Here is a 16,099-nt window from a genome sequence, read left to right as displayed (position 1 = left end):
ACACACTCCTGGGGGTGAGGGAGGCAGAGGAGCTTTCACTCACATTAGCAGGAAAGACAAAACGGCGTGAGCATGTTTGTTTTCTTCCCCTCGGCAGGTTTTGGCTCCCACATCCGCCGTAAGGAGAGGTCAGATTCATTCTCACTCTGTTTTCTGGGAAGAACTTTCTAACTCACTGGGGACATTTTCTTGACCCCACCAAGCTGTTTCAGCTCCACAGAACACACAACCAACAACCACAAGAGTGATAGTTTCTTTTTTTAGAAACTGTAATAATATGTCAAACTTTATTGTAAACCATTTTACAGTGTAAGTACATCACCTTCCCTTTCACTTCAAAAATGTGTTTCTGTGACTCATAACACCACAAATTGAACCACCTCCACTGGGAGGCCACGGTTTGCTCACATAGGTCTGACTCCTAACAAACGTCATGAAAAGAGAAACCAAATTAAAACAACCCACCCACCCACTCAGGAGCTCAAAGGCCCTCCCCCAAAGCAAAGCCCCTTGGAGCTACCAATGTTTTGCAGGGTAAAACAGACAGCTTTCTGTTCCTCGCTGGAAGTGTGTGAAACTTTTAAAGGCCAGCCCTGCACCCTCCAGGGTGGCTGCTCTGGCTGATGGCAAGTTCCCAGAGTCATTGATGTTCACCTGGCAGCAAAATGGCCAGTGGATTGCCGTCTGGAGGGCAGAGTGAGATGCTGACACCTGCTGCTCCCTCCAGGCTCCTGGGGCAGCCTTCAGTCGGGGACTCTGGGCTGCAGCCTCCAGGCCCACGCTGCCGAGGGGAAGAAAGAACTTGAATTTGAACCTTTACATATATTCCCTTTACAGGCATGGTCAACATTAACCTATGACTCCTTGTTGTCAGGAAGAGGCACAAGTTAAAGCTTGAGGCTGGAGGCCACCAGCGTGCCTGAAGGCTCATTAGTGGGACTTCACATGGTAGGCTTTTGGACTGAGCAGACCAAAAAGCCACTGTCACCGGGGATCTCATCAACATTCCTCCTTGCCACCGACAACATCCACTGGCAGCCAAAGGGAAAACGGGCAATGGTGGTCTCTTTCATTCAGATGGTAGACGTGACAATTCTACTTCATCAGGTTACTTCCATCAGTTACAAGAAACTTGCTCCTGGCCTTGACTTACAAGTTTCCATGAAAGGTGGCATGGCTGAGGTCCAAATTCAGACAAACCAGATGGACAGTGCACAACATCCAGCTGGTGTTCCGTGGCTTCTCAAACATGACGACGCTTGCCCTGGGGCAGGTGAAGGGCTGCACCTCATAAGGCACCTTGGAGCAGTTGGAGAGAAAGCTTACCCCAGGGAGGGAGGCCAGCTGGGAATTAAGTCCTGGCCACAGCCCACCATTCCCACTATCTCGGGACAGTGCGCCACAGAAAAGCCCTCAGTAACCGCAGGAGGCACTCCTGGGGGATACAAACTGTGTGCGTGTGAGTGCGCACAGAGAGTAAGGCCAAGCATGCCAACGATGCCCTGTATAACTAGACTCTGGTAAATGTCCATGCCCTAGGCAGTCAGCTACCACACAACTGCCACTCAGAGTCTAAACTCCTTTGAAAATCAGGATACAGGGAGAAACCACCACTTGCTCAGTGCCTCTTGGTCCCCAAAACCTACTGCCCAGCAGGCACTGGGACGAGCAGATCATCTGGTATCTGTATAACCCAGTCTCTATCCTTCACAGCCTGTGTGTCTCCTGCCCACTGTTGCTAGTTTGGAAACATCAGGATCTGAAGACTGAAAGAAAAGCTCAGATTCTGGGCTCAGTGAGGTGCAGGAAACCAGTGTGACCACAGGTTATTCAAAACGAAAGGCAACAGGAGGACAAAGTAAGACGAGTCAGCGATGCCTACCACCTACCAGGATCAGAGTCAGGCCTGGTCTTCCCAGTGCAGAGCTGCCCACTAACACAGCTGAAGGTTGGAGGGGGAAGAACATGGGATGAGAACAGGGTGAAGGGAGAGTGGAGATGGGCTGCAATCTCACCTTCCTCTCCTGTGGCCACTGGCACCCACCCAAGCAGAGTCGCCGCCCATGGCAGTTCAGGTCCAGGTTCCTCTGGCCCTCCTGCTTCTGGACTCTTAAGAGAATGACAGGCTGAGAAGTCCTCTCCAAAGTTTGTGCCCTTACGACCCACACAGGTGGGACTGCAGGAGGCAGAGGATAGACCCAGGATGCCTGGTTTAAGACTGTGGCTCACATGTTACAATTCAGACCCAACCTGCTTGAGTGAAACACATTGTTATGTAGGTCTAAAAGGAAGGTTCTGGGTAGTATGGGCTCCCTGCACTAATCTCACTTCCAACTTGCACCTTCGCCATGAAGTTCTCTATTCCTAAACTTTCAGGCCAATCCTGGGCTGGGACAAAACACCGGGCTGCTTTGCCTTGCTGCTCCCACAGCAGGCAAATACCTGGGTCAGTCCATTCCACTGCCGGGCAGCAGACTCCCAAAGCCATGGGGCCTAGGCTCATTCTGAGGAGTGGGGGCCACAAGTTTAGAAAGAAGCACTTCGTCCTGCCTGTGGATGCAGACAGCGAGCTCACTCACCTCCACCTGCCCCACCTCGTGCCCAGCCACCCCGCTGCTCTGGAGGATGTAAAAAACAGGATCTCATGGTCAGACAGGCATTCTCTAGACTGCTGCACAAGACAAGTAGACAACACTAAGCTGACAGGCACAGGATAGCCTGAGAGGATGCTCCCAGAGGGGGGTCCAGAGTCTGGCTCTGAAGCTTGCACCATGGGAGGCGGGGAGGCCAAGACTGCACTTTAAACTTCAGATCTGGAGGTTCTGAAGAGATGCAGGGGACAAACAGGAGTGGCCTTGGAGTCTCAATTTCTCTGGATACAATATCCTCTTATGCTCCCTTTTCAGTCACATTTCACCAAGACTCTAACTTGCCAGCTGAAGTGCCAAGTGCTGCTGGGCCCTGGGCAGAGCCCTTCCTGTTCCACCCTCACAGGCCCTGGATCTACATTCGGACCAGCTGCCTCCTGCTCAGGCCTGACCTCTGCAGAACAACTGGGTTTGCTGATTTCAGATAAAGCCCCACCTCCCTTCCTACTGGAATTATTTACCACATCGGATCGCAGATTACCTAACGATATTCCAAATAAAAAAACTCCCAACTATTTCCTCCCACCAGCTCATGTCCCATGAAAGGCAAACAAACCCATTTCTTTGGGGGTAAAAAAGAGCTTTTAAATACAATAGTATGAAAATATAACTTAAACATATAAAAGTCAATAGCATACGGAAGACTTAAAAATCTATGTTTTGCCCATTAGTCCCATAGGAAATAAACACATACTCAAAAAACATTAACACTGTGACAGCTCATAAAACCAGCCATAGAAATCAATAGTTACAAAAGCCATTTCGAGTAAGAAAGCGTCACTGCTCCAACTTGGTCAATGAGTAACTCAGCCCCCAAACATGTTCCGTCTTCACACTCCCCCCTGAAGCCCTGGCGAGAGGCTCCACCCACGGTCCACATGCAGGTAAGTCCTCAGCCTCAAGGCCACACGGCCAGATGCGGGACAGGGCTTCCGGGTCCCTCACACCACCACTTGGGACGACAACACACAAACAAAACGCCTCACTTGCATATTTGGTCAGTGTTTGTAGTGCAACTGAGTGGGGACCTCCAGCTGCCGCGTGAAGCCAGCAGCCCCCCTCCCCGGGTCACAGTATCTGGGAGTGGCTGAGGCCGTGGGAGGAGCGGAGGTAGAAGAGGGGCAGAGAGAGGAGGGGAGGAAAGACGCGGCCGAGCAACCCTCGGCTGACCGGTGGCCGGCCACGGGCTCCCACCCGACCCTGGCTTGGGAATGCATCATACAGGCAGCCCGAAGCGGTGCTTCTTTTTCTTCGCGGGCTTCAGGGGCGTCAGTCTCCGGAGGTCCTCCTCCACGTCTGACTCCTCCATCTCGTCATCAGCTGAGATCAGGATCTGAGTGGTGGAGAGGCATGGCCCTGAGTCACCACCAGCGATGCCCTCTTCACCTGGCCACCCTGGACCCCGGTCTAGAACGCCAACCTGCCCAGGAGGCCTCAAGTGTCAGGTTTATTAGCAGAGGGAGATGGGGAGGTCCCCCTTAACAGAGTGAGACGAGGCCCCTCGCCTGACCTTATTTACACCACATGCCCCCACGGGTGCTGACACCAGTGCAGAGTGGACACGCCTCCCTCTGCTCCTGCTTCTCCATCCAACCTCCGGCTGGGACCCAACCACCATCAGAGCAAACTTAGCACTAGGTCACACTGGCCAAAAAGCCCAGTGTTGGCATATGGAGTTCCAGGTCCTTGAAATTGGTTCAAATATAGCATAAGCATACTGAAAAGTCCCCTTTTGAAAGGAAAACACCTGTGGGGCACACACAAAGCAGGGCCATTTCAGAGTGGCTGCTATGAGCCAACATCACAAACTTCTGAAGACAAACAGGAGCCCTCTGCTCTTCTGAGCCCCTAGAACAACACGGCCACACAGCTAGGGCACCTAGAGCAGACAGCACTCCCGGCCCACCTGCCTGGCTGCTCAGGCCTTGGAGCACCGGGGAAGGACGGGGACAGCCCAGGCCAAGATGGAGGCCCAGAGCACAGCTGCGCAGGGGCAGCTTATCCTCCTCCAGGGCAGGGTGCTCTCACTACCCTCCCTGCAGGGCTTCCTGCCCCCAGTCCTGGTCCCCTGATAGAACACTCTCTCTGGCTCCCTGGCACCTGTACAAACGCGTGCCCATTCCTTGCTCTGGATCACAAACCACCTTGCCCAGTTAGCGCAGACCTCAGCCTGTAACCTACTTCCTGTCATGCTATCCTACCCTCTGGAATACATGCTACTCTGGCCACAGTGAATTTCACATTATTACCCAAACACCAAACCACAGGACCATGACGCCTCAGGAGCAGCTGCTTCTGCCTAAAACGTTGTTTGTCCTTCATAATGTTCACCATGTTCTTACAACCCGACAGGCCTCATGCAAGATTTGAGGAGCGCCTAGAGAAGAGGCAGGCTTCCCCTCTGTCCTCCATCTAGGTGGTTTTCAAAGCACTCTCCAGGATGCCCCAAGAGGCTAAACCAACTGTTCCAAGTTCTTGCAGGGTTTTGTCAATGCCTCTATCTCAAAATGGGCTTCCTTTGTGGCTCAGGTGGTAAAGAATCCGCCTGCAATGCGGGAAACCTGGGTTTGATCCCTGGGTTGGGAAGATCCCCTGGAGAAGGGAAAGGCTACCAACTCCAGTATTCTGGCCTGGAGAATCCCATGGACTATGCAGTCCATGGGGTCACAAAGAGTTGGATACGACTGAGCAACTTTCACTTCACTTCACTTCAATCTCAAATATATCACTGCCTGCTAAGACGGGCCGTTCATCCCCAAGTGTGAAGGCCTCTCCGAGAAGACCTCCTCAGCCATTTCTGTCACCCACACCCATGGTGTCATGCACCTACAGGCCTGCCTTGGACATACAACCTTGCCTCCTGGCTCCTATTTATGGCCACCAATCTCCCTGAGGCCCAAATGTTTCAACTTAGGAAACTTGAAAATAAGGGGAGATGAGGTTCTCCCTGGGAGGCCTGGCTACCCCCACAGAAGTTGCCAGTTGGTTTAGCCAACACTTCCCTTGCTCTGGAGAGATGGGCAGGGATTCAAATGCCTTGATGCTTGAAGGACAACCACACCCACTAGTCCTTGCCAGCTTCCCTGGAACAATGTCGCTCCTCCCTTTCCTGTCTTGCTCCACCGATGGAGGGGTTGCTGGAAAAGGGCCACCCCTCACCAGACTCTTCAGGTCCCGAGGAAGGACCAGGGGACAGCAGGAACAAGTCCCAGCTGGACGAGAGCTGTCGGCTTCCTCTCCCTCCCCCTGGTGGGGCTGTGACTCAGCATTCAAGAGACGGCCACAGTCAAACACAAAACCAGACCCTTCCTGGGTCAGCGGCACGAGGGCTCAGCCCTACCTCAGACTCTGACTCCTCATGGGATGCGGCCCTTCGGTAGCGGACCTTGCTCCCGTTCCTCGAGTCCTGGTTGGCTCCTCTTTCTTCTAGCTTAGCTTTCGTCCTTCCCTTTCTCATGAGGAAATTGTCCACTACCCAAAACATCAGAGCCTATGGGAAGAAAAATGCAGGTCACTCTGGGATAAGACACTTATGAAAGCAAAGGCAAGCAGCTCAAACACCCATCCTCCTCAGCCCCGTTCCAGATCACAGCGTTAACAACTAGGGAGAGGAAGACATCATGCAGGCCCTTGCTCCCTCTCAGAAGTCAAGGAAGAGACTTCCAATCCCTACGCCCTTTAAGAGTTTTGCTCCAAGGGGCTCTCTGCTGGTGACTGATGGGGACAGCCTGCCCCGGGTGTCCGAGCACTTGGCAGAGCAGGGCCTGAACCAAGGTCTTTGGACTCCTGGTAGGGGCTCCTCCTCTGGGCTGAGTCGCTGGGTGGCACACCTGCCACATCTGTCACCCCCAGGTTCCTTTGCCATTTCTTTCCTTATTTCCTAATTTCTAGCCAGTGTGCTTATGAGTTTCTCTAGGAGCCCTGCAGTCAGGAAAATTCCTGACAGTCTTCATTCCTAACGGTCTTAATCTAGAAGTCACTGTTACATATGCGGCAGTTCCCTGGTAGGGAGGGCAGGACAAAGATCCCAGGACCCTCCACTTTGCACAGAGGCCCCAAAGCAGGATCTGCATGTTGAGGAAGTAATCCGGATGTTTCTAGGTCTGGTGGGGATGAGAGCTGGCAAATACTTGCATGCAGGCACCCAAGTGCTAGAAGGTGTTTTCTCTGTCAGAATTTTGAAAGGAACACGGGAAGGCATGGAGCAAACAGAGGTTAAGGAATGCAGTAAGGCACTGACATTGACAAAGAAGGGGACGATCAGCATGACGATGGCCAGCTTCAAGTCTGGGTTTTCAATGGGATTCAACAGGGCCACCTGTAAAGAGAAGCAGACTTAGTGAGGTGGGGGAAAGGCCACAGAGACAGTTTCCAGGGGGTGGGGAGGGGCAGGGAATGGCCCATGAGGCCCTGAGAGGAGGCTTTGCTAAGATACTCCCCTTAGAGCCCTGATGAGAACCACACCTCACAACCAGGGCCATAGTCCCCAGACTTGACTGCCAACGAGGGACCCCTTAGGAGCCCACTAGGAGCAGTAATCCTTGAGTAGCTTTCCCCTGCTGTGGAAGTGAGAAGTGAAGGGGAACTGGAGGCTGAAGCACTTTACAAAGCTGGCACAGGGTGGAGTGTGGGCTTCAGCAGGTTGGAAAGAGTGAGGTTGGTGGACAGTCATCACAGATACTAGCAATGAGGCGCTGACCACTTTCTAATGGAAATCCTGCACCCCAAGCACCTCCTCAACAACAACAGCTCCCAAAAGCCTTAATTTATTTTTAAAAAAAATAAAACTCGGCCACAAATAAAACCAAAGATCTGAGCTACTTTGGCTGGTTTCCTGGGGGCAGTGGAGTCTAATCTGCACAGCCCTGGGGCCAGAGGGCAGTGTTAGGAACCACAGGAACATGCGACCAACCACTGTCTGTGGCACCAAAAGGCTTGATTAAACCACTGGCCAAGAGAGGTGAATGAGAGAGAACATCTGCTGACAACACTTACCAGTCACCCGATGGCACAGGCAACTGCAGGGCAGGGACTGTATCCTCACGGGGCTTTACATATTTCCAAGGCCTAATCTAGAGCAGATGTGTATAAGGGAGGTAGAAGGATGCTATATGGAAAAGTGACAAGTTACTGCCCTTGATACGTGGCCAGGAGCTGCCCCATCAGACCAAATCCAGGTACCTTCATGGAGTTAAAAAGAAAACCAATTTGGTTTCCCAACAGGGCTGGGGTGGGGATTGGGGAAGAGGGGAATACTGTCTTCCTTGACAGCTCAGGGAGTTTGTAAAGAAGGGAACAAGAGGCAAACCTTCTTCCACTGAAGTATTAGGAGGACAATGAAAACGACAGATTTTTCAAAAATCATGATCACGATGTAAAGGGCACATTGTCCAACCCAGGCTCCACACTGCAGAGGGTCTCCTGCAGGGAGAGAGGGCTTGGTCACTCACTCGGGTAGTCACTCGGTCACCCCCTCCCCCATTACCCACAGCTCCCATGAGCCCTGATCCCCCACCCCATCCAAGAGCTCCTAAATGAGCCCTCCAGAGCAACAAGAATCAGCTTGTCTTGAACAAACAAAAATCAGAGAATTCCTAATTTGGAGATACCAAAGTGGCCTTTCTTTTAAGAGACTCTTAAGATATAATTACAAAGGCACTAAAGTTAGTAAGTGCCCATTGCTTGGGCTGAGAAAAGCTGGCTCTTTTTGTCCACTGGCAGCAGAAGCTGTGTTAAGCAAGACTGCTATTATTATCCATTGTTGATGTTTCCAGCGGCTGTGGTGCTATCCATCCTCTCCCCATCCACGAACAGGCTGCGGTTTCTGAATCAGGAAGGCAGTAAACAACCTCTTTGTTTGCCTCTCACCCCTATCCCACTTCCGCCGCCATTCCCCACTCCCCCTCACTTTCCTGCTGCCCTTAGCCCTGAAAGTAAGAAACCTGACTCTGGGCGATATTCAGATTCTGTCTAGGGGCACCCCAAAACACCTTGGACTGGAGACAAGGAAACAAAAAGAGAAGCCCCCCCAGGTAAGGAGGTTGTGACTAATGTCTGTCTGTGATCCCGTCAGTCACTGTGCTTGAGAAACAGAAGAGGCCAGCAGTCCATACTGGGAGATACTTGGCCCCTCAAGCGCCTCCAGAATGATTCAAAAGGGACTTGATGAAGGGTGGAGGACCCCTCCAGTGAACATCCTCCATCTTCAGTGACAGGGAGAACCCATGAGATGGGTCCCTGGGGAGCCACACACCTTCAGCTCGGGAGACCCGAGGCGGGGGGTGGGGGCGGGGTGCCCCAGCCACTCGAAGCTGCTTGATCACGGTGGCCAGGAGGGGGCTGCAGAGTAACTGCAGGGGAGACAACGGCCCTGATCCAGGCCCCCAGAGGGATCTCTGGCTTCTGTTTCCACAGTGTCCGCAGCAATCCCTATCTGGGGGTGGGTGCCAGCAGTCCCCAGGCCAACCCGCTGTGCGTGGTGGAGCCCCAGGGGAAGCCTTCCACAGCCCGTAATGGACACAACCCCAGGCCATTCCCTTTTCTGGAAATTCTTGGAGAAGTGCACAGAAAATAGGCAGAAAGACCTCAGTGCGTCTCCTGCGGTGTCCTATTTACTTTCACTTCTGGGTAAGACACATCTGAGCCAAAAAGTCATTTCAGAAGCGCAATTTCTCCTAACTAGATTTTTACTGGAGTTTTGTAATCCTTTCGGTAAACTATCTGACGTTATTGAGGAAAGTTCTCAAAAACAGCAGCTCAAAATACTTGCTAAAAACTGTTCAGTGAAATGGGGGATGGTCAGACAGAAGCACTGGTAGGACAGTGAATGAACTGAGACTAGTGTGTTTAAAAGTCAACAAGACAAGTGGCAACACATTTACTATCAAACGAAAATCTGCTTGCATCATGCTCACCCCATTTGCTCTAACTCTTAAGTGGCAACAAAAGAAGAAAATGCTTTTCCTCCTGCTGTTCTCACACTGCCCCCTGAATTTCACTGCTCTAAGTTTCAGAGTCACTCTGCTTAGCTGCAGCTGCCTTTTTTTTTTTCAATGTGGATGCTTGAATAAGAAAGTTTTAAAGCAAAAAAAGAAAAGTCACATGTGACCCCACTGTCACAGACCATGTCCCCTGAGCATCCAGCACATAGCCACATAACCACCAGCACATGCGCTGGTTTTTCTGATTTGTTTCATTTGAGAGTCTTTCTGGCATTCCCCACAGCCTCATCTTTCAAGGAGAGACAAACCAGGCATTCTCGTGTGCCCTGCTTTTTATTATCACACTAGATACCCTCAGGTACTTCGGTGTTTTTGCTGGATTATTTCCTCAGGATAAATCATGGGAATGGGACCAAAAGAACGGAACTTGTCTGTACATAGAGAGGCTTCCAGAGGGAGCACCGGGACAGAGGCTGGTAGCAAAAGCCCAAGCAGCAGGTACCTGAGGGACACAGACCATTTTCAGGAATTCTGTCTGGGGAAGAGCAGCCTAGTCTTCAGACTGCAGACACTACCTCTCCCTGAACCCTGCCTTATCCCTTAGGGCTGCGTGGTCTATTCCCCACATCGCATGTTTTTCTTAGTAAGTTCACCTTCTTTTCTAGGGACCACAGGAATACCCAGAAAACAAGCCCCTCTCCTTCACTAGCCTAAGAAGAGAGCTCTGGGCCCTACTTGAACTACTGCCCCAAGTGGATGGGCCAGGTAACAGGTACAGCAGAGAGAATCATGTCCACACCCTAATCCCCAGAGCCTGAGACTATGCAACTACTGTGCAGAGGGGAATTAAGGCTGCAAATGCAATAACAGTGGCTAAGCTGACTAAGATGGGGAGAGCATCCTGGCCTATCCAGGTGGCCCAGTAATCACAAGGGCACCTCAGAGTGGAGGAGGTGTGAAAGGCCCGAGAGATATGAGAAGAGCTCAGCCTGCGGTTGTGTGTATGTATGATCAGTTGCTCAGTCGTGTCCAACTCTTTGTGACCCCATGAACTCTAGAAAGCCAGTGTCCTCTGTCCATGGGCTTTTCCAGGCAAGAATACTGGAGTGGGTTACCATTTCCTACTCCAGGGGATCTTCCTGACCCAGGTATCAAACTCGGGTCTCCCGCATTGCAGGATGATTCTTTACCACTGTGCCACTTGGAAGCACTCAACCTGTGGTTACTGGCCCTGAAAATGAATGAAGGGGCTACAAACTAAGAAATACAGTCACTGTCCAGAATCTGGACAAGGCCAGAAAACGGGTTCTCCTTGTAGAGACTCCAGAAGGATTGTCAGTCCTGCTGATAATCTGGCTTTAGTCCATGAGACGCTTTGTCAGACTTCTCCACTACAGACTGTAAGATAATACATTTGTGCTGTTTTAAGCCAATAATTTTGCAGTAATTTGTTATAGCAGCAAAAGAAAACAATAAAAACAGGAACCAGGTAACTGAGAATAGCCACGATCCTTCCTCAGCCTGGGCAGGGAGGAACCAGATGCTCCTCGATAAAGGGCAGCTTCACCTGGAAACACCCTGGCTTGAGGGCTCTGGTTCCCGAAGTCAGGGGGTGGGATGACCCAAGGGCAGGGGTTGAGGCACGTGGGTAGAGGAAGGTGGCACAGAAACAAGAGGCTCAAACAACCACTTCTTTCCATCTCTCTTAGGGATGCAAACAGAACACACTGGGAACAGGTACGACCATGACGGCCAGCGTATCGGGACCTGGCCTGGTCTCCACTCCCAGGCCACTGAGCAGCACGACTGGGTATGAGCAGCTCTCCCTAGCGCCGCTCAGCTACAGCTGACTTGAGAGTCCTGCCTTCCAGGAGGGATCTTAACAGCAGAGACGATCTGAGCACTGTTCCTGGAGCTGGTGGGAGGATCGGGTATCCTGGTGTAGCAGCCAAGAGGCCCTCCAAGCTGTGCACTGCCTGGGTGAGCGTCACTCAACCCCTGTGGGTGCGCATCCTATAAATGAGGATGATGCCGCTTTGGTCCACGGGCGCGTGGTCCATTTCTGTCCTCCATTCTAAGGAATCAGTGACTTGGAGCTTCTCCACAGGGAAGACCCCAAGCCACAGGGGCACACGCTGTGTGTCGGACACTATCTTAAGTCAGTGACTCATCAGGCATCAAGTAACGAGGCTAAGAAAAGCCCTCCCCTGAGCTCACCTCCTGTCAATGGAGACAAACAATTACTTAAGACTTCTAGAAATACCCCAGGCACTCACAGCCAGCTCCACGAACTGGCTCTCCCTTTAAATTCTAGTCTCTTGTGGGTCCTCCCCATCTTGGCCCGTGTGCCCCTCATGACAAAGGCTCCACTGATGCTGTGCCCATGAATAGGAGCTCCTGGCCATAGATAGCAAGGGCCCACTGTGAAGGTGGGAGAGAGGTGGATGCCCAGAGTGGGGCAAGGATCAAAGAAGCCCCTCTCACCAGCAGCCCCTGAGGCCACATCCAACTGTTTCTCTGGGGGTAGTAAGTAAAAGGCACCCCGTGTGCACTTGGAGCCAGCATGAGGGCAGCTTCCTACCAATACTGTATCCCCACAGTCTGACAAGACGGAGTGGGTCAACACTGTGCCAGTATCCACAGGCCACATGTTCTAGGCTCCGTCTCTGTGAGTGAGGATGCCCCTACTGTCCCTGGTGACTGTACATGTAGGATGCCAGGTGGGGGGCCAGCCCACGGTCAGGCGATGGCAAGGTGACTTGGCCCTGGGGTGGGGGATGGACACTCCAGTCCTGAACTTGTGAGCACCGGTAGTGGAAAGGCCTGGTGACAATATAAGTACGGACATGCAGCAGAAAGAAGAGCAGATCCCAAACTGAGAGCCACCCCGTCTCTCCAGCAAGGCAGGCCGATGGGAAGCATGGCGGAGGAAGGTGGCCTTACCGCCCCGCATGTAGGGCTGCTGGTGCCCTCTGCTGGAGGAGGGCCCTGTCCCCTCCCTGTCTTGAGGGTGAACCCTATGGCTCCTGCCAGCAAGGCTGGGGACTTGGCAGTGAAGCAGGTACCCACCCACCTGCCTCACATAAGAGGATGGAGCTCAGGCTCCAGAACCAGCCTCTCCACCACACAGGGGACACAGCCACCCGCTCCTGAACCTTCTCCAACCCAGCGGCCTGGAGGGCTGTACAGGGCAAGGAGCAGAGCCCCTCCAGGACGACCCCTCTACACCCCTGTCCGGTGTCCATGCTACATTACCATATTCGCCAAAACGCAGGGACTCCCACTGCTGCCACTCCACCAGGACGCTGACGGCGCGCACGCCCACGTAGATGAGGAGCATGCCCACGGTGGCGTCCAGGAGGAAGTTGATGAGGTACCTGTGAGGAGAGGGCACCGCGGCACCGTCAGGAAGCACCACCTGGGGAACAGCCACCAGGGAGCCAGGCCCCATGTGCTTCCTGGGTCAAGGTCAAGGCTGGGGACCTGGGCCTGTCTGGCCCTGCTCTGGGAGGGGGAGCCTCCAGCGAGCCCGTGCAGGGGAGGCTGTAGGGGTCACTTCCAGGAGCCCAGGAAGGCCTCCACCCTAGGACAGTGCCCTGCTCAAGGAAAGTGGGAGAGCAACAAGAGACTCAAAAGACCTCAAGTATTCCTGCCAAACAGAGACTGGGAGAGAGTGACTGGGAGCAGCCAAGGAAGCCAGTAGGAAAACAGAACTTAATCGATAAAAATAGTTTGTTCCACGACTGCTCACTCCCTGAAGGCCCAGCCCTCCCAAGGCCCCGAGGTGGGGCTGCTGCACAGAGCAGGGTAGGAAATGGCCTCTGGGGTTTCTCAGACCAGAAAGGGCAAGGCCATGTACCCTTGGTCATCCCTATGCTTCAGCGCCTGCCACGGAGGCAAGCCCCAGCAAACACCTATGGAAAGGGCAAGATGATGCAGGAAGGAGAGGAGGGTCAGAAGACCACGCCCACCCTGACCTCTTGTTCTTGTGGGCTCTGTTTCTATCTGTCCGACACACACCTCTTCCCTCACTTGGCCCCTTGCCCACTAGCCCTTCCCTGAGGGCCCCGAACATAGGTCCCCCCAGCTCTCTAGACAAAGCAGGAGATAAGCAGTCATGGGGTCAGGTGCCCTCCTGGATGCCACATAGCTTGGAAACCCCCCAGAGAAGCTGCAGATACTACAAACTAACTGTAGAGCACTTCCAAGTTGAGAGGCTTGAGATACTTAGGCAGCCCCACGCCCCTGCCCCAAAGCCTGGCCTCAATAATGTGCACAGTACTCTGAAACCCAAGGGAGCATGTTGGAACCAGCGCCCTGGGGTGGCGGGAAAACCAGAGGGAGGGGACAACGGCCTTTTCCTCTTGCCTGCTTTTCCTCTTTAAAATCACAAGGGGTCACTCTCCGACCAGAGACGGCATATTGACTGCTTCCCAAGCAGTTTGTCCAAGGTCACACTGAGCTCTGGCCCTAGGCTAACGCTTCCCTCATGCTTAGACCACACTGGTTTCAAGCGGTTCTGACATCTGGGACCCATCCTGAAAATATCAAGAGTGCTTGACACAGATGTATGTATTCTTTCATTCATTCTCTCATCAAACACTGATTCCAGCCTAGTGTGTACCAGATCTTGGGAACACAGACAGGAAGCTCTAGACCCTCCTCTCAACACAGGTGAGACTGGCAGCCAACAGGGTATCCTGTGGGCCTCAGACCACACTGGCTGGGTTCAAATTCCCACTCCATCACTCTCGAGCTGTGTGAACTCGAATAAGTTATAAAAATCTCTCTGCTTCAATTTTCTAACTGTAAACTGAGGATAATCAAAATATCCATATTGGAGGGCTGTTATGAGGATCCAATGAGTCAATAAAGGTGAACAGAGTCTGCCACATAGTAGGTGTTACAATCCTAGCCCCTGAGACATCACAAGGACCAAACTCCCACCCAGAACAGTACCCCCAGCACAGGGAACCCCTGTCGCCATTGGGAGCAGCTCGGGCTCCTTTGTTTTTAATTTCTCCTCTCCCTGAACTGACTGGTTTCCCTTGTAGATATGTAAAAACCCAAGATGGCCCAGGTCCAGCCCAACCCTTCCCCCATCTGGGAAGAGTCACATGGCAAAGCAAGGACGGTGGGGCTGGAACAGATCCCACTCCGGCACTCACTCTTCCACAGGCCAGGTATTCTCTCTCCTGCTCTGCTCTCCCTAGCAACTCTTCGAGCAACTGCTGGAGCTCCACGTCTTTCCTAAGCTCTAACGACAATTTCCTCTGACTGTAACAAGTGCCCCAGTGGCTTCCAATGGTGCCTGTACCCATCACCTCATGAAACCTTCGCACTGATCCTGGGGATATGGATGAAGAAACAGAGGCTCAGAGAAGTTGAGCCGCCTTTCGACAGTGTGGCTTCCCAGCCAAGGGCTCTTTCCACAACACCTATCTCCATTTTGGGCCTCTTCTCCTCTGGCTGAGCACCTGAGATCTGTCAGCAGCTAACATCCCCTTCTCCATCCTGGCTGTGATTCAGTTTGTCAACGACCCACAATGACCACAGTGGGACCAGGAGATAGGGTTCCTCACCCCAGGGCCTCTAGGGTGAGCAGCTGGCTCTCAGTGTATCTCAGCCAACCAAGATGGTTTACCAGAGGACAACACAAGCTTGCTGCTGGGCTCAAGGACTGGAAGGACCAGGCCCTTTCCTAACCAACTCCCCTACAGACGATTCCCCTTCCAGTCCCCTGCTTTGGGACTACAACCAAACAGATGAGAACCTATCCAGGTCTTTAGGAAAAACCCTGGGGAGGGAAGACTTTACAACTTTCTTTGAGTCTGGACTTGGACTGAATCTCAGAATTGCACACTCTCACCAAACAAGAGAAGCTTAAAGGAATCTTCTAGTCAACATGGTCATAAATATACACTAAATCTTTTGGCAAGGGACTCACCAGCCCTCCAGCCTGCTCTCCCTCAGAGGCACGGCAGGGCAGAGCTGGGGGGCATTCCAGGCAGAGGGCAGTGCAAGCAAAGGCACAGAGGAAGGAGGCAGCTGGTGGGCTTGAGGACCACCAGGAGCAGACCAGTACAGCTGGAGCACCAAGTCTGAGCAAGGAAGGCAGCAGATGAAGCCAGGATAAGGCAGGGGAGTGACCTTTTCCATTCCATGGCACTGTTTGAGTGTTGTTAGCAAAGAGGTCAGGTGACATGGCCCAACTGGGCTTTCCGGCAGATGATTCTGGGGGTTGTATGGAAGGCACATTGACTGCACTGATGAGGCAGAACCACTCATGGTCTTCAGGTCAACAAGGTCAATGGTGGTCAACAATGGCTCTGACCTCGAGTGGCTGACCTGACAGAGAAGGCCCTGTGTGTCTTGTTTCAGCACAGTCACTCCTTCCAAGCTGCTGCGCAAGGGCTGCTTGGAAACTGGGAGACGTAAGGGCACTAGAAGGCCAAGGGACAGAACTTAGGTTGATAAGCAGAAAGCCAGTGCACAGGGCCACCATCACTG

The 16,099-nt window shown here is 52.7% G+C and overlaps 1 protein-coding gene and 1 long non-coding RNA gene across 4 annotated transcripts in view; one reads left to right on the top strand and one right to left on the bottom strand.

The window, feature by feature from the left end:
- Positions 242 to 16,099, bottom strand: part of LOC102171745 (store-operated calcium entry regulator STIMATE) — a 54,011-nt gene continuing 38,153 nt past the window's right edge. For both annotated transcript variants that reach the window (XM_018067098.1, XM_018067099.1), the window contains exons 4-8: positions 12,845 to 12,966; positions 7,957 to 8,069; positions 6,889 to 6,966; positions 5,989 to 6,138; positions 242 to 3,981 (exon numbers count right to left, since the gene is read on the bottom strand). In XM_018067098.1, coding sequence (XP_017922587.1) covers positions 3,865 to 3,981; positions 5,989 to 6,138; positions 6,889 to 6,966; positions 7,957 to 8,069; positions 12,845 to 12,966 — 580 coding nt within the window. In that variant the 3' untranslated portion in view covers positions 242 to 3,864. The remainder of the gene's footprint in view (positions 3,982 to 5,988; positions 6,139 to 6,888; positions 6,967 to 7,956; positions 8,070 to 12,844; positions 12,967 to 16,099) is intronic.
- Positions 8,174 to 12,835, top strand: LOC108638636. Of its 2 annotated transcripts, none has more exons than XR_001920001.1 (3): positions 8,174 to 8,680; positions 10,255 to 10,354; positions 11,299 to 12,835. It is a non-coding gene; the product is annotated as an uncharacterized LOC108638636 (long non-coding RNA). The 2 variants fall into 2 exon arrangements; XR_001920000.1 differs by having other exon boundaries at positions 10,255 to 10,361.

This window comes from Capra hircus, chromosome 22 (assembly GCF_001704415.2).
Source record: "Capra hircus breed San Clemente chromosome 22, ASM170441v1, whole genome shotgun sequence".
NCBI classification, from domain to species: domain Eukaryota; kingdom Metazoa; phylum Chordata; class Mammalia; order Artiodactyla; family Bovidae; genus Capra; species Capra hircus.
Note: the sequence above shows the minus strand (reverse complement) of the source record. Positions and strands in the feature narration are given on the sequence as shown.